Source organism: Pristis pectinata, chromosome 7 (assembly GCF_009764475.1).
Source record: "Pristis pectinata isolate sPriPec2 chromosome 7, sPriPec2.1.pri, whole genome shotgun sequence".
NCBI classification, from domain to species: domain Eukaryota; kingdom Metazoa; phylum Chordata; class Chondrichthyes; order Rhinopristiformes; family Pristidae; genus Pristis; species Pristis pectinata.
In genome coordinates this window covers 73401463-73426704 of record NC_067411.1, presented here as the reverse complement: position 1 = coordinate 73426704, position 25242 = coordinate 73401463, and the positions used below count along the sequence as shown (strand labels likewise).

At 38.3% G+C, this 25242-nt stretch overlaps 2 protein-coding genes across 4 annotated transcripts in view; one reads left to right on the top strand and one right to left on the bottom strand.

The window, feature by feature from the left end:
- The window catches only part of naa35 (N-alpha-acetyltransferase 35, NatC auxiliary subunit), a 43833-nt gene extending 38777 nt beyond the window's left edge, over window positions 1-5056 (top strand). For both annotated transcript variants that reach the window (XM_052019535.1, XM_052019536.1), the window contains 3 exons: window positions 815-937; window positions 1237-1317; window positions 4806-5056. In XM_052019535.1, coding sequence (XP_051875495.1) covers window positions 815-937; window positions 1237-1317; window positions 4806-4865 — 264 coding nt within the window. In that variant the 3' untranslated portion in view covers window positions 4866-5056. The remainder of the gene's footprint in view (window positions 1-814; window positions 938-1236; window positions 1318-4805) is intronic.
- A 1395-nt stretch (window positions 5057-6451) lies between these two features.
- Window positions 6452-24236, bottom strand: LOC127572458 (Golgi membrane protein 1-like). Of its 2 annotated transcripts, none has more exons than XM_052019743.1 (8): window positions 23483-24236; window positions 16174-16228; window positions 15096-15177; window positions 14431-14572; window positions 12117-12288; window positions 11093-11155; window positions 8557-8673; window positions 6452-7468 (listed from the first exon to the last, which is right to left on the bottom strand). In XM_052019743.1, exons 1-8 carry the CDS (start codon window positions 23807-23809, stop codon window positions 7464-7466), a joined length of 963 nt encoding a protein of 320 aa, XP_051875703.1. In that variant the 5' UTR covers window positions 23810-24236; the 3' UTR covers window positions 6452-7463. The 2 variants fall into 2 exon arrangements, with proteins under 2 accessions (XP_051875703.1, XP_051875704.1); XM_052019744.1 differs by having other exon boundaries at window positions 12117-12285; window positions 23483-24235.
- Window positions 24237-25242: the final 1006 nt, after the last annotated feature.

The following is a 25242-nucleotide window of genomic DNA, read 5'->3' as shown; positions in this document are numbered from 1 at the left end:
CTTTTAATTGTGGAAATAATAAGAACATTTGGCTCAGTTATTAATTAAGAGACACCATTGAAGATATTAAAGCTCTATATAATTTAGTTTCTAAACAGTTTTGTTTGTTAACTGTTTTATATAGATTTTCCTTTTTTTAATTTTGTTGATTTGGCTCAGTAGTTTCTTTTTTTTCATTATTATTATTGCTGTTCATATAATTTGCAATTCCTGGGATGGAGAGGCGCACAAGTGATGGTTGAATTCAATGCACTACATGGGTAATCGAGTTCTGCCATCTTCTGCACTGTTGCTCATACTTGCCTACCCCTCAATTCTCCTGGGGGGGGGGGGGGGGGAGCCTTGCCTCCAATCAACATGTATAAGTTTTTGTAACAGTTTTTAATGTCTGATCTACTCACATTTCTAAACAATTAATATTGCTTTCATTAATTAAAATAACTTGCATTTTTTGCTTTTACTTAGTTTTTTTCTGCATTCATTTTACTTTAAAACTATCTTTTTCAAATTTCTGGGTTAGTAGGCATAAGATTAAAGAGATTAATTAAATTCCAGCAACATCAGGCTCCACCACTGGAATCTGTGGAGGCCAGCAGTGGAGTGGATTGGCATTAGCATGCGTCACCCACCTTGTTCATCCTTGTTTGCAGAGCTTTAAGTCCAGGATGTAGTTCTGCTAGTTCAGTTTATGCTCATTAACCCATCTTGTTTCAAAGATTGATAGGCCTCATGTGCAGCTTTGTGAATGAACAACATTAATAAAACAAATATTTATTTCACTCAACTGTCTTCATTTTAAAATTCTGTCAAATAGGAAATGTCTGACCTAAACAAATACACTCCACCTCCTCAATCTTCTGACCTGTACATAGCAGCCAGTAAGCACTTCCAGCAGGCCAAGATGATACTGGAAAACATCCCAAGTCCAGACAATGAGGTATGAGACATTGTAGAATGTACTTGCAATATGAAGTGCTGATGCTTTTGAATTAAAAAAAAATATTTAACTGCTAAATTAGTAATATGTTATAGAGTCTGAAAAATGTCTCATAGTTTGCGTTCTGTTTCATCTTGCTTTCATCTTCTGGTATCATAGGGGCTAAATTTTGTGGAGTTTGATTAAAAGGCCTACAAATGATCAATATGCTTTATACCATTTTTATTGGATGTGCTTGTTAATTTTTTTTCCCTCCTGTGTTTATTTTTTTCTGTGACTAATGGAGTTTCACTTTTCAGGTAAAAAAAATTCTAAAGGTTGCAAAACCTAATATAGTAGTGATGAAATTGCTTGCAGGAGGCCACAAGAAAGAATCTAAGGTAAGTATTTACAATACTATGATAAATGCATTCGGAATTAGTCATATACCTAAAATAGAAATATTAATTAGAATTAATAAATTCCTTTCAATTTCAAACATCATTATTACTAAAGCTAGTCCCAGAGCTTGGTCTGTGCTGGGTTGAAATTAAAAACTGGAAAATAAATGAAAATTGAAAATGCTAGAAATGCTCAGCAATTCAAGCAATGTCTGTGAAAGAGAAACAGAGGTAAGGTTTCAGGTCAGATACCCTCCCTTCTGATGAAGTGTCATTGACTTGAAACCTTAACTGTGTTTCTCTTTCCACAGATGCTGCCCAATCTGCTGAGTGTTTGCAGCATTTTCTGTTTAAGTAGTATGAAAGTTGAGGTACTACAGTTGAGGTAGGTAGGTGAAGTGTAGATTGTGGGGCTCTGGATCACTGGAATCAAATCTTGCTGCTTGTCGCATGCACATGCAGAATTGACCTCTCCTTGATAATCCTTTCAGTCAAACAACCTTATTGTAGGTTTTCTAAGAGAGTGATAATCTGCTGCACAAAATCTGCAACTGACTGCATCCATCCCAAATCGTCCTTTTCTAAGCAGTTCCTTGCCTGTCAGGAGACCATGATGTGATTTTTTTTTTCTTCTGTGTATTTATGCTGTCTCTTTGACTATTTGTGGAATCTTAAGTGAGATGATTGGATTCTGGAGAGGCACAAACACATGCTACATTCATACCAGCAGTGTTTTACAGAATCAGCCTTTTAAAGTGCAATACTATGATCCCAGTGATATTCAGTCTGTGGGTAGCTATCAATATGGTGAGTGGTGTTTCTTTGCTGCCTATCACAAAACTTAAGCAGATGAAACCCAAACAAAAGTCATGTTCATGGCTTCCTTAATGTACCTGCACATGTTGACAGAATAACAGTTCCATCTCTATCAGCCTCTTGCTTTGAAACTATTGCAGAAAAATCATGGATGTGACTTTGGCCACTGGTAGTTGTGCCTTAGAAGTGAATTCTAGGCCAGATTCTTGCATATGATGCAACTCAGTCATGTCTGTCTTTAAAAACAAAATGACTATAGATAGAAACAATCTGCTGGAAAAATTCAGCAGTTCGAGTAGCATCTGTGGTGAGACAAGGGATAGTAGGTGATTGGCCAAGATTAATAAAACAAACTATTGACTGAACTCCATCAACTCAGAGTGTAGGGGCCAAATCAAGCTGGCTGTGGGAACCACCTGCATTTAGGCACTCTTAGCATCTGTACATTTTGTTGGACAATGATCAATTACACTGCATAAATGAGTCTGAGCTTTTTGTACTATCAATCATACATGTTTAATCTGAAAATCCTTGCATGAACAAAGTTGCCTCACTGACATACTGGAGGGCTGAGAGAAAAAATTTGACCAACTTTTTTTTAAAGAAAAACACACAACCTTGGATCTTTACAGCCTAATGCTGTCCAGATGTTTTTGCATTTTGTGCATGTTTGAAATATTAATTTTTGTCTACCTGAGTTTAACCCAGGTACAGACCACGTGGCCAATACAAAGCATGTGGAATTGTTCTCTTGCTACTGTGCCCTCAGGTACGGAACTCAGATGAGAGACTGCAGATGCTGCAATTGGAGCAACAAACAATCTGCTGGAAGAACTTTGCAGATCAAGCAGCATCTATGGGGGTGGGGAAGAAAGGAAGGAACTGTCAATGTTTCAGAGAGTCCTGGAGTAGGGTTTCAGCTTGAAATATCAACAATTCCTTTCCCCCCCACAGATGCTACTCAACCTGCTGAGTTCCTCCAGAATATTTTGTTACTACAGAACTGAACCCCTTTTTGTAAATCTGTGACAATGTACAGAAAAAGTTAAAGTACATTTTAACATGTTTTCAAATGTTACTTCAGTAATCCATTTTTATTTTTAAAAATCTAGTCTTATTTTGGAGCCTGCTACTGCATATTATCCTACACCATTTCAAATTTTACATTTTACTTGTGTATCATACTAAAACAAATTTACTCAAGCTGTTGAAGTGTTGCTTTAATGTTTGAGATGCAGAACAGGCCACTTGTAGGTGGAGATGGCAAGCTGGAAGTTTGCATTCACTGTGTTTACAATACCTATTGGACATGTCCTGTCAGCATGACTAAAGAGAACTTTTGAGGGAGGGTTTTCAAACTAAATTAACATTTATGGAAAATGTTCTGTATGCATTCTGGTCCTGCCCTTACATTGTGCAGTAACTGAAAATGTCTAGTGATCACTAATGATGTTTCATGTACAGAATTGATTTTGCTACTCAAAACAAAGGTTAAAGCTCTCCAAGCTAATTCAGCAAAAGATGAAACAATTTTTGTATCCTTCCCCCGTTCCTAGCAAAACATTTTTGTGGTGATTTAATATCTACCACAAACTCATGTAATTACCAAATATTTTCTGTAAAATTGAAGGGATCTGGATTGAAGATAAGTGTTTAGTCAGTCAAAGACTTCCATGGTTCAAAGATTTCATCCAATGACTGGCTGGGTTTTTAAGATTAATTTCTAATCTGTGCTGAATTAGCCAAAGCAAAATAAGATTGGTTTCAGTATCCTGGGTAGGAACGGGCAACTACTAGAGGCTCCAGTTGAAATTTGTATGGATGTTGCAGTGATCTTTCAAGACTGAAAACAGTTCGAAATCTGTCAAGGATCACATTTAAAATGTAACCTTTCTGGAAAGTAGTTAGTCCTGTACAGCAAAGAGACAGCAACTTCAGAAGCTACCATGAATACACTTCTCAACTTGTAGCAGTCGTCAAATGTATTATAATATCTCAAGCCTACCTCCATAGTTCAAACATCAAAATTGTTTACAAACCATTGCATTGGAACAACAGACAGTAGAGCCATTTATTCTGAAATCCATATTTATAAACAATCTTACATGCTAAATCAATGGAACAGGGATCTAAAGCCTTGGATTGTTGATCTAAAGGCAGGCATTCAAGTCCTACTGACTGCAGTTAGTATAAAAGTCAAAATTCTTAAGTATCAAACAATATTTCACTTGCCATTTGGGGAATGACACCAGTTGTCCTATCTGGTGGCAGTTCTGCAAATCAAACTCCACAGCAATATGGATGAGTCTAGTGCCATCAAATGGGCCAGCCAGCACAATGGACTGCAAATAGTTCAAGCTAACTCAATCCCAGTCCTTTATGGCCAATTAGGGGTGATGGATTAATCAGTTCTTAAAACAGTGCCCATGATTAATACTCTTGGCTTCTGAAGATTTTAAAATTGGTTAGTGGTGGGGGAAGCCAGTAGTGCAAGCAAGGTAACTGAAGCAGCACCTTTGTAATGGAAAGTTCAGTCATTAAGGCAGGTTGCATTAGCTGAAGAGAGTGGTTGATGCGAGAAAGCAAATACAAGTATACAAAGCAATTCTAGAATGTGAAACGGTAATTAATGATAATTCACGTCAAAGTAAGCTTGTTTTTTTTTATTTCAGGTTCCTCCAGAATTTGATTTTTCTGTTCACAAATATTTTCCAGTGGTTAAGTTAATCTAACTCCAGTGGGCCTATGGATCCCCTTGTTTAATGAACTGATTAAGAAATTGAGATGTATTGTTCCAGATGTGTCTTCAGTGTTCCAGAGTACTAGTAAAGTTTAAAACTCAGAGCCATGAGGCACAAGTTCTTTGTATATGCTGCTGTACTGTGTTAATACTGTGACCCAAATAAAAATATAACTTTTTAAATGTGTCTTAACCATTCTTGGCACCAAGCAAAAGGCTTCACTCACCAGCACTATCAAAATGTGTAATCAGTGTTTGATATCTTTATTCTTAAGATAAAACTTTTCTTTCTATTGGGAGAAGTGGAAAAATTTAAATAATTGATAGCAAGACAGCTAAGGCCTGAATGGCCTGCCTGCTGATATTGGGGAACCTTAAAATTCAGCAGTGGTAGAACAATCACTATGGGTTTATTTGTTTACTAATTCACAGCAAAAGGCTTAAGGCTGGCTATCACTTAGTATTGCTCTTACGGAGACTGCATTGTTAAAGTGTTTTAATTATCAAATAACACCATCTGTGTGGTGTGAGATTGGAAGTTCAAAGTAGTTCTAACCTTTTGCTGCAGAATACAGTTGATGAGCACTGTAACTATCTGTAGGTGGGATGGGGAGGGATGTAAAATAAGTGCAATGTTAATCAAGGAGTGCACCACTGTAGTAAGGAGGAAAGATATCTAAAGATTCTTCAAATAGGGCCAATATAGGTGGAGTTTAGAAACAAAAAGGTGGGGCTATCACTTTGCCAGGGGTCTAGCACTATCCTCCAAACAGACCGTAGAAGAGAGTATGTATGTAGGCAAATCAGATGTACAAATAGCATAATTATAGTAGGGGATTTCAACTTCCCTTCTATTAATTGTGATTGCCTGTGAAAAAGGCATAGAAGATGCAGAACTTTTTAAAATGTGAAGTCCTACTGGAAAAGAGGTGATACTGGATCTAATCTTGACAGCTGTAGCCAGGTGAAAAATTTTCAGAGATCACAACTTGGAGTTATGCTGTTGAGTTATAACCCCATTTGTAGAGAAGGACAAGGCTAGACTGGAAATTAAGGTCCTGAATTGGGGGTGGGAGGTAGATTTCAATATGAAGAGGAATGGGAACAGCTGCTTGATGAAAAATGATGGAATTCAAGAAAAAATTATCAGTGAAAAGGAGACATTAGATGCCTTGAAGTGGATAAATCCCATCCTGGCAGGCAGTTGAAAGAGGAAATATGTGACCAAGACCCAGTGGGGACTAATTGCAAAGTCTTGATCACTCAAATTGAATGGAGAGAAAAAAGACAATTCAACTGACATTGTTTTGATCGTTAAGAATCACACAGTAAATATATCCTGGCTGAATAGTATATGGAAAAGATCCTAGTTATACACCCCCAAAAAAAAAAGAAACTCCACAATTCACTCCACCTCAATGTTTCCTCCTCTTTCCCTCTTTTATGTAACAATGGATTTTCCATTCAAAACAGAAAATGTGCTTCAGAGAGGGGGGAAAAAAAGTCACATTTTAGGCTTTTGCAATCATCAGGATGAAGTCTTATTTGTAGAATTAAAATTAAGTGAAAAACATCAAATGAAGCAATAATCTTTTTATTTTGAAGTAAACATTCAGCTCTCAGACAAAGATTAGACAGAGAACATTAAAGAACACAATCTCTGGCTATGTAGATTTGGCCCAAGCAGGCAAGTTGCATTTTTATTGTCAGTAGACAGATGTAGAAGGGATTGAGAATATGCCCAACTATGATATTCTCATGCTATGTAATAATTAAGTATATCAGAATGAAGGACAAATATCAAAAAATCCAATCCCAGCTATTCAGACACAAGCAGCAGGAATTGCATTAACTTATTTTATTTAGGAAGAAACCCATTTACATTTTCTGAGTTACTGGTCAAAGATCTAATTAAGTTGCTTTAGTGATTGAAAGCAATTATTCAACAATGTATTTTCTCTAAAAACCCACCAACGCAAAGAGACAGTTGAACTACACTATTTTAACATAAACAAGAACCTAAGTTGGGCATCTCCTTGCCCTTCAGAACTTAGTTTTAAAAAATAAAAATAAAACATTCATAAACACGTCTGTATTGAAGTTAGGTTGTAAAAGATATGCACAAACCGTTGCATTACTTATGAGTGTGACACAAAATGGTGTCTGACGTAAGACATCATTACAATGTGACTATAATCATTTTAAAACAGCTAATGTTTTAGAGTATCCAATTTCAAAATATGTTTCAATTAATGCACTCAACCAATTGAAGCCTCCTGTATGAATTCAACTCAAATAGTTACTAAATAGTTCATTACTTAAATTCTGAACAAATCATAAGTCACCCATTCCCTTTGCTTTCTAAACTACAGACCACATAGACATGGTCCTTGGTACAAATTCAGGCTATTTTTAAGGAGGGCCCCACACAATTCTGATTACATCTCATTATGGGCATCAAAAAGTCAACCAAAAAAGTGCAATAATAACAAATCTACTCAAACAACTACTTTCAAGCAGTCTCCTTCACAGTATTTGTTTCATGTTCTGATCCTCATTTTGTTCAAGAATTCTCTTGAGCTTCTTTATGTCACACTAAATGTTTAAAAATACACAGGATTAATGTAAACTACAAGTAAAAGCAATTAAAACAGTAAATAGAAAAATATAGAAAATTATGTTTTGAAATACATTTTTGCATGGAGACTGAACTACATCATCAAAACAGTGAGACCATCAGTTCAACACTCATTAAAACATTTATAATATAAAGCATGCAATAAATAGGCCACGCTATTTTGTTGCTCTTCTCCACCCATCCTACACATATTCTATTTTTGAAACTACATAGTTCAGTTCTTTTAAAATGAAAAACAATGAGAAATTGAACTTGTACCATAAGGCACATTTTCTAAAGCACCTCTAATTGCACTCTTTTTCTAGGTTTCACTAATGTATTAGCACTGGCTGTGAAACCTCCATCTAAATGAGATGATGGATGTGCAGATGTCAAAAGCTTGACAAAGCCATATCATGTACTGCACTTCCACTGATGACTAAGTGAGCAGATTGTGGAAAATCTTTCTAACACACATGCCATAAGCAACAGCGCCACTGGTTACTAATACAAGGCGATCTATTGAAAGTCCCACTGGTCAATGATGTAGGCTGATGTATAGAATGTTGGTGGGACCGTAGTTCAGAAAATTATGGATAACTAATGAAAAAAGACCATCAGTAGTTAATTTAACCATAGGCACCATATGGCAACAACAATTTTATAACACGAGACCTAATTGTCCAAATAACAGAGGAGGATATTAGCTGAAGTCCTGGGATGAATGAACCCTAAAGGAAAAGAGTTTGGAAATTAGGAATGTCTAATGAGGGCAAAATAAAAACATATTAGGGCAAAGGGCAAGGGGGATGGGAAGTATGCTGAAAAGGCAGTTCCATTTATCTTGTGTGATACAAAATAAGCTTCTACAGGCAGCAAGAACTTTCCTAATGCTAATGAGTGCACAGACAGCCACTAATGACAGGAGAATGAGCTGTGGTTCTCAAACAAGGCCCATGCAGAGCATTGGCTGCAGAAGACATTTACTCAGTAATTATACACATGCGAATGTAGAAAGATTTCACATTATGCATTTTTTTTAAGAAAAAGACCTTTAATTACATACCTTCTATGTCATTCTGAAGTGCTGACTCTTTGGCTACAGCATCACCAGCATCCCTACTGTAATCTGTGTTTCCCTGTTTCACTGTATCCAAGTGATCTTGATTATTTTCATCTACACCTTAAATTTATGTGGAAGAGAAAATGCAAACTGAAATTTCTGAAGTTATCAGAAAGACAAAACATTGTGACATCAATATTTCTGACATAAACTTCAATGACAGTAACTGCACTTGAAACCCAAGAGACAGAAGGAGGAGTAGGCCATTCAACACTTTCTCCCTTTTCACCATCAAGATCTGACTGATCTTTTGCCTTAGTGCCACTTTCTTGGACTATCCCCATATCCCTAAATTCCATTAATATCCAAAAGTCTATTCATCTCCATCCTGAATATAGGTAAAGACAAAGCCTCCACAGCCCTCGAGTGAAGAAATCTCATCTCTGTCCTGAATGGCCAACCTCATATTTTGCGACTGTTCCCCCAGTTCCAAACATATCTATCAGAGGAACATCATCCTGCATCTACCCATCAAGCCCTCGAAGAATGTTGTTTCAACAAGATCATTTCTCATTCTTCTGAAATCTCATTAAGGTCTAGTCTTTCCCTCATAGGTCAATCTACACCCCTATCCATCCTCAATATTTAGTAAATGTAGAATGGTCAGTCTCTTTACATGCTGGTAAATAAAATAAATCCAAGGGCAACTTTACTTATAACAGATTGTAAATATACCATGGCAGAAACTGCAATCAAATTGCAATAGGATCAGGCCTACGCATGACTGATTACATGTCTTGTCCACTTTTACCTGCTCCATTTTCTAAATGCAGACAATAAAGGTTGACCTCAGCCTACCTATTAAAAGAACTTAGCACACACCACCCTGTGTGGTAGAGAATTACAAAGATTCACAACTCACTGCATAAAGTGCATAAAGAAATTTCTCTTTATCTCAGATCTCTCCCACCAACCACCACGCCCCCCCCCCCCGCCCCACCCATCCTGAGGCTTATGCCCTCCAGTTCTACATTCTCCAACTACAGGAATTATTCTTCCAGCATCTACTGTGTTCATCCCCCTCACAGCCTGGTATCTCTTTCAATCTTCTAAACACGTCTGAAAATAAACCGATTTTAAACCCTCCTCATAGAAATGCTCATCTCAAGAATCAATGGAGTGAATTTATACTGCATCAACTCAAGGCAAGTATCTTCTTTAAGAAAAGGGATCAATTTTTTTTTGTACACACTATTCCAAATGAGGTCTCACCAAAGTCTTGTGATATCAGTGAGATTTCCTTACTTTAGTGCTCCTGCTCCCTTGCAACAAAAGCAATCTTCCTTCCTAACTGCTTGCTGCATATGCATTTTACTTTCCACGTCTCATGAAAGAGTGTAACAAGACCCCTCAATGGACTACTATATGCCTACTTCCCACAATTTAGAAAATGTATTTTTCCCACCAAAATGCATACCTCATGTTTTCCATCATCATATTCTATCTGCCACCTTGCTTAAACTGTCCATATAACCCAATGGAGACTGATCTTCCTCAAAACTCACTTTCCCATTCAAATGATCTACTATTCAAATACACAAAGTAGGTTAACAGCAAAAGTACATGCAAAGGATTAAATAGTGCACAATTTACTTAATTCAGTGTAAATTAACATTTTAATGTTTATTCTGTCATGTTTACGCAAGGAAAATTAGTTAGAAAGAATAAATCCTTAGTTACTTCCTACAAACAGAAAGGTTCTTTCTCAGAATGGCAGAACTGAAAAGAACATCACACTAAAAGGAACAGTGCGTATTTCAGGCACAAAAGTTGGACAAATCTTTCTGGCTTTGTTTATAGGATGGGCACTCAAGTGATAACAATACAATGGGTGACACTGGGAAGACAGATAAACTATTACAGGTTCTCCAAGAAGATTGGGACAAATTGTAAGCTTAACTGTAACAAATAAAGGGGGATGAAAAAAAACAGACAAATCTTGTGCTTTCACATTATTTCAAAATACTTTATAATTAATGAAATCTCAATTAAGGTGCAAAAGTGATTATGTAAGCAACACATCAAAAATCTTTATGCATTGCAAGGTGTCAGTAAATGAATGATCGTAATTTGATAGATAGATAAAGGAAGGAATTTTTGGCCAAGTGAAAAATTTACTGTTCTACTTCAAATACCGTGAAGGAGTCATCAACATCTACTTACACAAGAATTCCGCCCTCATTTATATCTCAGTTGAAGAATGATATTTGTAACAATTTGGTATTTCCTCAGTATGTACTAAAGTGCTAACCTACATTATGCGAATGCCTGAATCCACAGCCCTCTGAATTAAAGGCAATGGTGTTAAAAGCCAGGCTTATACCAAAAACAGTACATCTGATTAAAATGGGACCTGACCAGCATGAAAGGCATTACCATGTTTCATATATAACGTTACTAATAGATGATCACTTCCTCATTAGAATTCTACCCAGGATTTATGCAAAATATTGTACCATAATGGATGATTATACTAAACCTGGATTTGTGTTCATTTGTATTTCATTGTTAACAATAGTTCCATTCATATTTTCAAGGGCACCTGGAAAACAGACTCATGTTAACTCAATTTTCAACACTTGCAGACAAGGTGAAGGGAAACTTGTGGACACAGCCCAGTGCGTCACAGAAACCATCCTCCCCTCCTTGTCTTTACCTCTCGCTGCCTTGGTGAAAGCAGCCAGCATAATCAAAGACCCCACCCACCCAGGTCATTCCCTCCTCTTCCATCAGGTAGAAGATACAGGAGCCTGAGGGCATGTACCACCAGGCTTAAGGACAGCTTCTATCCCACTGTGATAAGACTATTGAACGGTTCCCTTATACAATGGACTCTGACCTCACGATCTACCTTGTTGTGACATTGCACCTTACTGTCTATCCACACTGCACTTTCTATGTAGCTGTGACACTTTTACTCTGTACTGTTATTGTTTTTACCTGTACTACCTCAATGCACTCTGTACTAACTCAATGTAGCTGCACTGTGTAATGAATTGACCTGTACGATTGGTATGCAAGACAAGTTTTTCACTGTACCTCGGTACAAGTGACAATAATAAACCAACACCAATTTTTAAATGCAAAAATCAGTTAAACTATAGCAGCATAAAAATTGAATTGCTAAATTAATTTTTATTTAAAGAGTTAAATCCAATTCATTCACAGATCAGTTGACACATATCAAAACTGTTATAGTTCTACCATCATGACAAGCACGAGCTAAAAAGGATCAAACAACTCTGAAGAATCACACTTTCTATCACAAAATACATTTTAGAATTCTTTTTTCCTGCAGTTGTTTTAAGAGAAAGGCGCTTTTTTGTTTTACACTGATCAAATAATTAGGGAAACAGACTGAAAGTCAGGAGACAGTTTCACTCACACATTTTAAAATACATTTAAAGCAAACATAGTTCAATCAAAAGAAAACCTGAACATTTAATTTTACAGCTCTAACTGGAGCATTAGGGTATTTGAACTGCATGTCTAAAAATTCTTACCTGTATTGAGTACCTTGTTACTTTCAGGTTCCAATGTAGACTTTGTAGAGTTAGCAATTTTATTTGTTTTAACTTCTAACTGGCTTGTGTGATCATTTTCTTTTGGAGACTGGGATTCTTCATTTGATGGTTCAGTGATCTCTTTCTTTTCTGCTGACTTGTGCTCTTTCTGCTTAACAGTAAACAGATCAGAGATTTACTCAAATTTATAGAAATCAGCAACTTTCACAGTTGCCACATTCTATCTGTTCTGAAGTCTTTTTATAGGCACATGGAAGAGCAAGAAGAGAATTTGTAGTTTTGCATTTTTAAAAAACAATTATTAGACCCAATTTTTCTAATGATTAAGTATTGCCATTTCAATTATCTATTCTAAATCAATCCATTTCTGAATATGATGACCTTTATGGTGTATTTTTTTCTTTATTAAACAAATCTTTGAAATATTATGAAGGCAAATGCATTCTGCAAATCACACACCAATGTCAAGAATAAAGATCTTTGCATAATGGATGCTTTAGAAATAATGGATGAATTTTGAATGGAAGAAATGAAAATCTATTCAAAGGAAATAGTAAAAACTTACAGAAGATCAAGGAACAGACCCATTGGCTACACACACAAATTTTTTGATTGTGCAAGCACAAGTTGGAAAAACCATTACATGGAATATGGGACCCTTGGCTCCATAAGTAAGAGTATGAAAGCAAGTTAATTTGTTTAGATTAAGGTGCAATCCCATTTCAATTCTAACCGTACATTGATGTTTACTGAGCATAAGTAAAAGCCAATTAATCACAGAGTCAGAGTTGTACAGCATAGAAATAGGCCCTTCAGTCCAGTGTGTCTCAGCTGATCATTGTGCCTATCCATACCAACCACACTTGCCTGCACTAATTCTGTATGTCTAGATGCCTTTTAAATGTTGTTACTGTTCCTGTCTCCACCACCTCCTCTAGCAACTCATTCCAGATACCAACTACTCTTTGTGTGATAAATTTACCCCTCACATCCCAGTTAAACCTTCTCCCTCTAACCTTAAACATATTCCCTCTAATTTTAGACACCCCTACCACGGGGAACGGACTCTGGCAATCTAACCTATCTATGCCTCTTATAAATTTTATATACCTCTATTATGTCACCTCTCAGCTGACTCACCATGATCAACAACCAAGCTGGAGAGCACTGGCTGCAATAATACAAACAAGTATCAGTAATGAAAGTTAGCCAATGCCACATGAGCCATAACTCATGATCCTCCCAATATCCTGTATTTTCCACAATCTCCTCTTGCATTTGTTGGGACTTAATAACCAATGCAATATAATAGTCACAATAATTAAAATGGTCAATTCTTAGCAAATATAATATCTTCAGTGCATTCAGTCTAATTAATTTATTTTTATCCCCACTTCATCTGTTCACATCCACCATCTTCCTTGGCAAAAGTGAAACTGCTTCTGGTCTCGGAGAATTCATCTCAATAAGTCATGAGTTTTAGCTATTTTTGTTTAATATTCTTCAGTTCCAAATAATGAAGCAGAATGAAATTAACTAACTTTTCATCAGGGTTATTGACTTGCTTAATAAAAGATCACAAAAACTCAAAAAATGCTCCAAATTGCTGGAATACTAATAAGGTTGGGTACATGTAATACCATAGTCTAAACTCCTTAGTACAACACAGGAAAACAAGGAAACAGCTCAAGTGCTAGAAGTCAATCTTTCTAAGCTTTTTCACTGCGAATATTGCTTTAATTTCAGCACTAAGTTGCAGTCCTTGGCATCCCTGACTGAACAGTGATACAAGACAGGACTTTCACCAAGCTTTACATTATACTGCAATCCCAAAGATGAAGAGCAGAGACCGGTACACTAATTGCTAAGAGCTACGGGAAAGAAAACCACAAACTTGTGCCACTTAGCATCTAATGTTTTATTATTAATAATAATAATAATATTAGTTTTCACCATCAATTAATCCATAGGGTAACTGAAATATCCTCACATTTCAGCACTGCATTTTGTTGCTGTATGCATCTCAGTTTTCTTTCTTCTAAACTAAAATCTTTGTACACACAAAGGCACTGGAATATATTCATTTTCACTTTTCCAGATTCGACCGGCCACTTGATACTAAATATACCAATCTAATTCAAACAAAGTAAAGTAATAACTCGGGTTTCCAACTTAAATATATTTATTGAGGAAAAAGGAGAGAGAAAAAGTAAAGAATCACCATCTGCACCCTCACCCCAAAATTTTTAGATAGGCAAGGATATAATCCATGGATAAATAATGATGTCTTTACCAGTAATTTGGTTTGGTCAGTTGCTTCAGTGTTTCTGTTTCCAGCCTGGGACTTTGTGGCATCAGCAAGTCTCCTGTTTAGCTCCTTAATCTGTTCTTCATACAACTCTTTTTGATCATTTATTTGATTACTGCACTGAGTACTAAATGGTCAAATAAAAAGAAAATCAGCAATTTTACTAGCTGTTGTAACTGAATCCTATTTAAGTGATATTCTCTCTTGGAAATAAAAGTCTAATTTCTTTGGGCCATACATCATAATTCCAAGACAATATGCACAATGTTTAACTTTGGGTGGGGGTGGGGAAAGACGGAGAGAAATAGATAAATACATCTATGAAGATGCTCTATATTCTACATTTCTACACAATGATTTTGGGATTATTCCACAATTTTGAGTAAATTGTGATAATGGTTTTCTTAGTCTGTGCATGTTATATATGCATAATTAGACTGCTTAATGCAGCACACAGCAAGCACCAAAGTCATGAAAGCTGCAAACAACACAACCAAAAGGTACATATCAATTTTCCTCTTGGCCTTCTATGGAGAGGTTCAGGGGATTTTCCATATTGAAGATGTTACATAAATATTTTAATTTCTTCTGCTACATCAATATAAAAAGTCTAAATGCTAACTTTTGTACTGGAGAATTTATATACTTACATGTCATAGGCTAACTTTTTTTGCAGTTCCTGCAACTTTTGATTTAATTGGCTATACCCCATTTGCAATTGTTGAAATTGTTCTGTGGTGAAAAGCAGAAAACAAATCAAAAATGCAGGCAACAGGGAAGCCATGTGTCACTTAAATCTGATGTGTAATAGCAGCAGAAAAAATTATATATTTGCATTTTTGTAAGTCAATTTCCCCCAAAGCACTTAGAGGTTCAATGTTATTGTTGTGATAACAGTTTACTGTACACAAACTTATTACAATTATTGAAAGTGCTCCAACTTAACCATAAAATTACTGAAATTATTCTAAGCCATAATTCACGGATGTTTCTCCTCCCTACAGGTGCCCTTTCTTGCACATATCCATGAATTTAAGAAAACAAGATAGAATCACAAAATACTAAAGAACTTAATCCAATATTAATGATGGCACAATGATTGCTTGATCATGGACTTCAACTGATAATACAGTGATTTAAAACTATCAACATGCAGATACATAAAACTCTTCTGATGGAAAAGGTTATTTATATTAACTCAGAAAGCCAGAAACTTCCTCCCTTACCCAAGTGTAAAAGTTCACCAATAAAAATGCAAAATTACAAATTTCCAACTTTTTGATTCCACTGCAGATAACAAACCTTTCACCTAGACATCCAATCATTGAATATGGTGAGCGTCTGTAATGAGACCTTTTAAAACTAATTTAAAAAGGGTTATCAATTTTTAAGTAGCTCAGAGGGTGAAAGAAAATCTTCACTGGACAGCTCATTGACAAATCCGAATTTTACTCATTTAGAAGTACACTATGGCGTGCACCCACTTAATTAGCTTTGGTACTAATTATCTAGCACACGCCATACAAAAATGTTGTTATATGCGTTTAAATAAAAATAAAAGCTCCTTTCACCCATAAAATACTAACACTACTAATTAAATGCCAGACAGCACTCAAATCAGCTTCAATCAAACTACTGCACTTTCCCATAAAGTCATTCCTCTTAGATGATGAGACAATCAGGGATATTCCCATTCTGAATTTTATCATGTACAAAGAATTAACTTACCTTGCAGTGTGTGTATAACCTTTGTGCTACTCGTAATGTTCTTATTCAGATCCTCCTTTTAAAATAAGAGTCAAGAATTAGGAATTTGAAATGCTACTTGTTACTTGAATTAACATTAAAAAGTGTGTTTATTTTGATCTCATTCTACATCATGGGAAGCTGCCATTCAGCCCATCAAGTCTATGCTGTTTGTCAGAGCAATCCCGTTAATCGCATTCCCCCAACTATTTCCCTGTACCTATTCCCTCTCTCTCATACTCATTAACTCCACTCCAATGCTCCTACTACCCACCCACATTAGGGACAAATATTTACAGGAGCCAATTAACCTACCAATCAGCATATCTTTGGGATGTGGAGGAAACTGGAGCACTTAAAGGAAACTCGCATGATCACAGTGAAAACATTTAAACTTTACACAGACAGCAATGAAAGTCTGGATCACTGGAAGTCAAGAACCTGGGTCACTGAACCTGCTGCACCACTGTGCCACTCTGTATGTGGAACAGAAACAGGACATTTGATGCAACAAGTTGATGAGTATTACCAGCATTCTTTTATTTCTGATTTCCAGCAGTTGCTGTGTTCTGCATCTCACAGTTCCAGCATTTTTCTTTCTCAAATTGCCTCATTCATCTTCCTCCATTTACACCCCTCTCAGTACATCACCCATGATTAACTTGCATTCCTTCCCCTCCCTCAATGGGCACCAAAAGTAACTGCATCATCTGGACAATTTGGTCTCAACCATATCGCAGACACTCCCTTTGTTCTCTACACCTCTTCATTCTGCAAGACAGCAAATCTACTTCTGAACATTTTCTACAACTCCATACAAGCAAGCAGCATATGTACTGTAAACCACTCTTTTGGCAAACAATAGGTTTGCTTTTATTCAGCATATTTCACAATCTCAAAATGCAAAATGCTTTACAACCAGTTAAATACTTTTGAAGCACATTGTGCGAAGCACAATACATTTGCTCAAAACAAACTCCCACAACCAACAATGTGATACTAGTCAAAGCATGTGTTTCTGGCTGCTGTTTGAGGGATAATTATAGACATAGAATAGAAATCTGCTTACATCTTTTGACATAGTGCCATGGGACCTATTACATTCACATGGGGCAGATACAGCCTTAGTTTAAAATTGCATCCAAAGGGAGTACCCCCACCGCTTCATCAGTATTGTACTGGAATGACAGGTGTCAGACTTGAACCCACAGTAAAATCAGACTCAGTTTTAGCCATGACACCAACTGAGCCACAGCCAACACTAATGCAAGCCCAGCAAAAAAAACAGTAAATATTAGCTCTTCAACATGAAACATTTACTATTTTTCTTTCAGAGAGTCGTAAAATACGGAAGCAGATCCTTTGGCCCACTGAGTCTGTGCCAACCATCAAACAACCATTCACACTGTTCTACTCTCCCCACATTTCCATCAACTCCACCCCAAATTCTACCCTCAGCCTATACCAAAGGCAATTTACAGTAGCCAGTTAACCTTCTGAACTAAACACCTTTGGTATTTGGATGAAACAAAGGCAGTCATAGAGAGAAATTGCAAACTCCACAAAGACAGCGCCCAAGTTCAGAATCAAACCTCGGTTTGCTGGAGCTGCAAGGCAGGGCTCTGAACTGTGCCACTATGCTGTTTAACTTCCAAGACAAGGCAAACATTTGCAATTATATCTTATGATTAAGTGTTTGGAAGGGGCATTTTTAAAAATCATTACACCATTCAAAGGAATGCAGTATTTCCAGCTGTCCTGGCCAACATCACACCTCAAATCAACAGTGTATGCATGCTCAAATTGACTGCCTGTACTGCAACAGTTGCTTAACATAGGAATTTGGTTGGCTATGTGCAGTTTGAGATAGCTTTAAGATTAGAAAGTTGCTATATAAATCTATTATGCCCTTATATTCGAGCACTTACCATATGTAACTTACAAAAAGCAAAATACTGCAGATGCTTGAATTGTGATAGAAAGAGAAAATCCTGAAAATACACACCCAGTTTAGGTAGTAGTTGAAGAGAAGAAATAGTTAAGATTCAGGCTTAACAACATGAAAGATTAACTCCATTTCTTTCTCTTCAGATGCTGCTTAATCACCTGTAGCTTATTTTTGCAGCAAAGTATCATGCCTACAAATAAAGTTATAACGGCAGCAACACACCCCAGTACCATGGACTGCAATAAAAATTTATATTTAAATGAGAAGTAGCAACCAGATACAAAGGCAAAAAAAAATCAAAGTCAAGGTAACTCAAAAAGACTCAATGGTGAGGGACCATAACATAAGGAATATTGGTCATGAATAGAATTTTTATTGTACAATGAAGGAAAACAAGAAAAAAAATTTGTTTGAACAGAACATAATTGAATGGTGCCAAATCTAAAATCATTCAATGAATGTTGTTTCTCTGCAAAGATAAAGGAAGTAGTTTTTAAAATTTTAATTTGTGGATACAATTATCAGCAAAACGAGTTACTGGCAAGACCCAACTTTCCTAATGGAAATTTCATGCAGATAAAGCTAGATTCAAAATTGAGCATCTTGTAGGCTACAAAAGAGCATTCATGCTCTTTTATATCCCATAATACTAAATTATGTATCAACAAAAGGCAGAAGCCATCCCATATTTCCATAGCACATAGGAGACCATTTGGCCCATCATGTTTATGCCAGCTCACAGAAATCAGTTGGGGAATGGGATTTTTCTTGTAGTCCCACTGCATTCCCATCAAGCTCCCCCCAGATTCTACCACTTACTTATACACTGGGTACAATTTAAAATTGGCCAATTAACCTACCAACTCACCCCCCCCCCCCTTAGGATATGGAAGGAAATGGGAAACCCACACAGTCACAGAACGAATGTGCAAACTCCCCACAGACAGCACCAGAGGTCAGAATTGAACCCAGATCACTGGCACTGAGGAACCAGCATGTCAATTCTCCGAGGACAAAATGAATTAACTGTTTCCTTGGTAAAAACCCTCAGATAAGTTCTGGGAGCAGAAGGACAGAAATCAAGAGGAGATTAAACAATGGCTAGCAATATTGTTCAGGACTGTCATGGGGTTTCCACATTCAAGTGAGTTTATTTTAAAATATATTCATGGACCACAATTTTGGTTACCTGGCCGCACTGAGTAAAGCCCAATTTTGCAAAGATAGTCTGACAAAAGGGTGTTCAGCCACCTATTTAAATATATAAAGGAGAAAATGCCTGTTTTAAAGGGTGCCCGCAGAATGGTTATGCATTAATTACAATAGACTTTTAGATCCCTGTTTTACAGGATGTGGCACCGGTTAAATTCTAGGCCAATAGCATAATATATAAATGAGGTCAGACACCCCAGGAATACATTAATCGTCGTGGCTATCCCTCGAGGTCGAGGATGATGGTCTTCGTTCCGTTGATCTATTTATGGGCTCTCAAGTGGCTTATGAGTCCAATCTTGGCTCTGAAAGTTCTTCCGCATTCAGGACAGGTAGTTTCAGATGGCAGATCGGGCTTTGGTTGTTGCTGCCTCTCTTTCCATTTTCTTCTTTTCCTCTAATTCTGCACATCTGTTGGCTTCGAAGGTTGCTGTTCCTTCTCGGAATATTTGTAGGTGATGCTCCACCTAGATGACATGTCACTTTCAGCCAATTAGGTCAAATAAAATTCCATTTCAGAAACTATCAACAAATATTAGTGACATAACCACAAAGGAATAGATAAAAGATCTTGACTGTTCAAATGGTTAAACAATGTGTAACCAATGACCAAAAGTGGTTGAAAATTACTACTTGCACTGAAAGATAAACGCAGAAGTTATGTAAAAACAGAATATGCTGGAAACACTTTTCTTAGGTAGGATATGCGGAAACAGAAACAGGGTCAACATTTCGGGTCAAAAATCTGTTGTCAGAACTAAACAATTCTGCATATTTAGAATCACAATTACAAGTCAGGAGTCGAGTAGAATAGCTCTCCTGTAACCTCCACACAAATCGGGAGGAGAGGCAGTTGTAATGGCACCAGGGCAACAGCTTAAACTATCTCCCGAGTAGCATCAATTTGTAAGAGTTAAATTCTCAGAATTTTGCGGAGATATCATTACCAAATTACACTGAAATTATGCACCAAAATATATGCCCATTTTGCTATTTATAATTTACACTGAAATTACTTCCAGTTCTATTTCCAGATGCCACAGCATTAAAAGCAGCTCATATCTCTATACATGCATATGCCAAAGCAACAGAGGAGCACATGCAATGAAGTCTTAGAAACTGCAATAAATTCAGAGTACAAGTCATTCCTCAGAACAGATGGAATTGGGAAAACTAGAGAACCCAGTTTTTCCAGTTTGACTACTTACATAAGACAGTTGCTGCTAATTTGTCAGCATCTGGGATTCTTTGTAAACACCTTTGTAAACACCTACTTGGATAGTGTCACCAATTTTACAAATATATTACAAGAAGGTACCAAGAAATTGATTACCATTGGCAAGGCAATCCCGCAAACACCACCTGGACAAGAGATCGGGGAGGGCAACTCCCAAGGATAAGCAAACAAATGGGAGAGCTTCTCTACAATCAATTACAGAAATGGCATTAGAAATGTCAACAATCTTTGTTGAGAAGACGAAGTGGCAACATCTGTTCTCTTGTAGAGACAGGTTGCAGCCATTGAAATTTAGGGTGGACAGAAGCTCTCAACAAATTGGTCATCATAAAACACACAGGATGTTTATTTCACAAATCACCCAGCACCTATTGTAGCAAGCTATTTTAATCTCTGAGGACACTATTTCCCAGAAATGCTAAAGAACCAAGAGTTTGATGAAATGGAAGAATTAAGAGATTATTAGTAAAATAAAAGTAATGGAGAAATTAATGGCACTGAGAGCCAATAAATCCCCAGGGCCTGATAACATGCATCCCAAAATACCAAAAATGGTAGCACGGAAATAGTGGATTGTTTTTAAAAAACGGAGAGGAGAGAGAAAACTGAGAACTTCAGACTTGTTAGCCTAATGTCCACAGCAGGGAAAATGCTGAAGTCTATTTAAAGGATGCAATAACAGGACACTTAGAAAATGTGAAGAGGATGAGAAAAAGTCAACATGGACATATTAAAGGGAAATAGCATTTGTAAAACCACTGAAAGCAACCATGCTGATGCAGCAAGCAACTTAGGCAAAAATGGTATGTTGACCTCCACTGCAAGAGTTCAAGAGCAAGGATGCTTTCCTACAATTAAACAAGGCCTTGGTGAGACCACACATGGGGTATTGTATGGAGTTTTGATCTCCTTACCCAAGAAAGGATATACTTGTCATAGAGAGAGCGCAATGAAAGCTCACCAGACTGATTCCTGGGATGGCAAGGAGAGATTGGATGAACTGGGTCTGGAATTCACTGGAGTTTAGAAAAATGACAGAATCTCTCATTATAACATTCAAAATTCTGACAGAGCATGACAGGATGGATGGGGGGGGTTTCTAGAACGAGGGGTCATGGTCTCAGGACATGAGGCAAGACATTTATTACTGAGATGGAGAAATTTATTTGCTCAGAGAGTGATGAATTTGTGGAATTCTCTGCCCAGATAGCTGTGGAAGTCTAGTTGCTGAATACACTTAAGAGAGGGCTAGATAGATTGTTAGATGTGAAATGGATAAAATCCATCAAGGGAAATGGAAGGAGACTAAGAATATTGTGTATAGATAGGTGATCAAACAAATGGCAGAGCAGGCGCAAAGGACTGAATCACCTACACCTGCTCCTTTTTTCCTGCTTCTATCTATTGGTCAGGATGAAAGGATTGTGAAAGTGAAATGTTATAAAATCAGACATACTGCAAGGGAATTCCAGGGAAAATCCTGGCTCAAAAATTTCTTTCTATATCTACAATATAGAAAGCAGTAACTGTGGAAGATGCCAATATACAACCTGATACCCACACCTCTCGGATGCCATCAACATCCCATGCTCCTCACCTATATTATGCAGTATTCCACCACTGAACACAGAAGGGCTGGGCCCTATGTCATAACCTCTCAAAACTAATCACTAACAGAATGCTTGGGAAAGAAAATTTGATGCCATATTAACATAATTTTGTAGCAAGTGTAATGGTAATACTATAGACAGTAAACGATGACAAAGGAATAACCTATATTGCATATATACTTGAGGATGTACTTGTGCACATGACAATAAACTCGACTTTGAGACCTGTTGTTTATTTCTTCCCGTTCCCCATTCCAAGCATATACTCCCACCGATAATCAAGGCTCCTCACCTTTCCCTCATTAACAGGTTAATGCAACAATGATTTGGAAGGTAAATTGATTGGGGCAAGGGAAGACGCTTTGCACAAATCCTTCCAAAGACTAAGGTTGGGACCATCATGGTATTCCAATTGTTAAAAGAGTTCAAGTTCTTAGACTCTCTCCTTGCCAGCAACCTAACCCCCTAACACAGGCATGATCCTCTATCTATAACCCATTCTTGACCAGAGGACTGTTCTGGTTTTCCTTCCTGTCAAATTCCATAGACACCAAAAACAAACAAAGGTAAAAACAAGGAAAATAAACTCGATCACCCTCAATCATCCAAGGAATTACAATTAACTCTTTAACCACCCAAATTGTTTGTGAATCTGAGCTGCATCCTTAACTTTCTCTGTTTTGTCCAAACCCAAGTACAGAACTGTTGTTGGGACCAGGGATAGTTGAAGTAGTAAGAATATCAGTACTTTTGTATTTTAACACAAAGACTAAGCCCAACCAACATTCCGCTAGCATTCAAAAAGCAAAAAAGAAAATTCAGATACAGCAAACTCAAAATTAAAACAATTCTCTGCAGGTTAGACCGCTGCCATGAAGAGAGAAATACGGTAACTCGGGTGAGAAGTTATCAAACTGAAACGTTGCCCACTTCCTTATCCACGGATGATGTCCGACCACCAACTATTATTCAGTTTTCATTCATTTTCTGTTTCCATTCATTAATGTCAATTATTTGTAATTGCAACACTATGACCACTTTGCACTACAATGGACTTTGTTTTCTCCCAATTATGTTCTTTCTTGTGCAATTTTATATAATAGTTAATTTATGTTTTTCTTGTCAATGTTGTGTATCTGATGCTACGTGCCTGTGATGCTGCTGCAGGTAAGTTCTTCACTGCACCTGTGCTTGTTCCTGTGCATAAGACAATAAACTCGACTTTGAGACCCATTGTTTATTTCTTCCAAACGTGTACTCCCACCAATAATCAAGGCTCCTTACCTTTTCCTCACTGCAGACCCTGGCCTTGGACTGGAGTTGCTGTCGGTGGAGCCGCACCAGCTGCCCGATCTCCTCCTGGTGGCCCTCGAGTTGATTCTGCAGTTGCACCTGCAACTGGTGCCTCCGCAGCTCGGCGGCGCTCACATCGGCGGCGGCGCGCCGCACCTTGGCGTCCAGGACGGCCACCCGCTCCCGCAGCTCGGCGCCGCGGGAACTCGACACCCAGTAGCTGAGCGCCAGGAAGGCCAGGCACGCCCCCAGCGCCAACAGCAGGAACAGCAGCGGCGTCGAGCGGGCACTACGCCGCCCGCTCCCCAGGCCTACCATCGGCCGCAAGCGCCCTCTGTCCCGCACTGCGGTAGTCGGCGACGGACGGGGATTCGAACCACACTCCCGGGGGAGGGGGCGCAGCCCGGCCAAAGGTAAGTGGGGGGGGGGGAGTTCCTTTCGATTAAAAATCAATCCTCCGAATATATTTGAGAGAAAGTTCTTGAGCGAAGCCAATCGGAGCCAGCGACCGCCGAAGGGAAATCGAAAGGCCGGTGCGAACGGGACGGACGACCGGCGGCGGCGAAGGCGACTCTCGACTGAGAGGACAAACGCGTGTGGGAACGGGAACCTGCTACGTAATGCAGCCGGAGGGCGGACCCGAGCCGGGCACCTGCAGCCCGTCGCCCCACCTCCGGCTCCGGCCGCGGGGCAGGGGTGCCGCCTGCAGCCTCCCGGGTGGGAATGTGTGAAGTTGAAAGTAGTTTCTGACGTCAACGGGATTATGAAAGAAGGACTTTTGTCTTCAAAGGTCTGCACACAGAAAAACTGGAGTCGATAAACAAAGTGGAGAATCTGTATGAATTGAATAAATTATGCGCTCTGCTGCTTTGGGCACAAGGTACAATCATAAGACATAGGAGCAGAATTAGGCTGTTCGGCCCATCGAGTCTGCTCCACCATTCGATCATGGCTGATTTATTTTTCCCTCTCAACCCCATTCTCCTGCCTTCTCCCCGTAACCTTTAACACACTTATTAATCAAGAACCTATCAACCTCTGCTTTAAATATATCCAATGACTTGGCCTCCACAGCCATCTGTGGCAATGAATTCCACAGATTCACCACCCTGTGGCTAAAGATATTCCTCATCTCTGTTCTGAAGGTCCATCCTTCTATTTCTGAGGCTGTGCCCTCTGGTCCTAGATTCTCCCACTATTGGAAACATCCTTTCCACATCCACCCTATCCAGGCCTTTCAATATTTGGTAGCTTTCAATGAGATCCTCCCTCATCCTTCTCAACTCCAGCGAGTACAGGCCCAGAGCCATCAAATGCTCCTCATGTGTTAACCATTTCATCCCCAGATCATTATCGTAAACCTCTGGACCCTCTGTAATGGCAGCACATTCTTTTCCTGGATATGGAGCCCAAAACTGCTCACAATACTCTAAGCACGGTAGTGTAGCGGTTAGCGTGACATTATTACAGCACCAGCAACCCGGGTTCAATCCCAGCCGCTGTCTGCAAGGAGTTTGTACGTTCTCCCCCTCTCTGTGTAGGTTTCCTCCCACATTCCAAAGACGTACGGGTTAGGAAGTTATGGGCATGCTATGTTGGCGCCGGAAGCATGGTGACACTTGCAGGCCGCCCCCAGAACATTCCACGCAAAGATACATTTCACTGTGTGTTTTGATGTACATGTGACTAATAAGGATATCTTAAATGTGGTCTGACCAATGCCTTATAAAGCCTCAGCGTTACATCCTTGC

What these genes read in the sequence shown, in the direction of transcription:
- LOC127572458 (XM_052019743.1), bottom strand. Translation starts at nt 23,809, where the DNA reads ATGGTAGGCCTGGGGAGCGGGCGGCGTAGTGCCCGCTCGACGCCGCTG. An exon ending in GGTTATACACACACTGCAAG is followed by an intron (nt 15,178 to 16,173) that starts GTAAGTTAATTC and finishes TTTTCACCACAG; the next exon opens with AACAATTTCAACAATTGCAA. An exon ending in CTGACCAAACCAAATTACTG is followed by an intron (nt 12,289 to 14,430) that starts GTAAAGACATCA and finishes TTTACTGTTAAG; the next exon opens with CAGAAAGAGCACAAGTCAGC.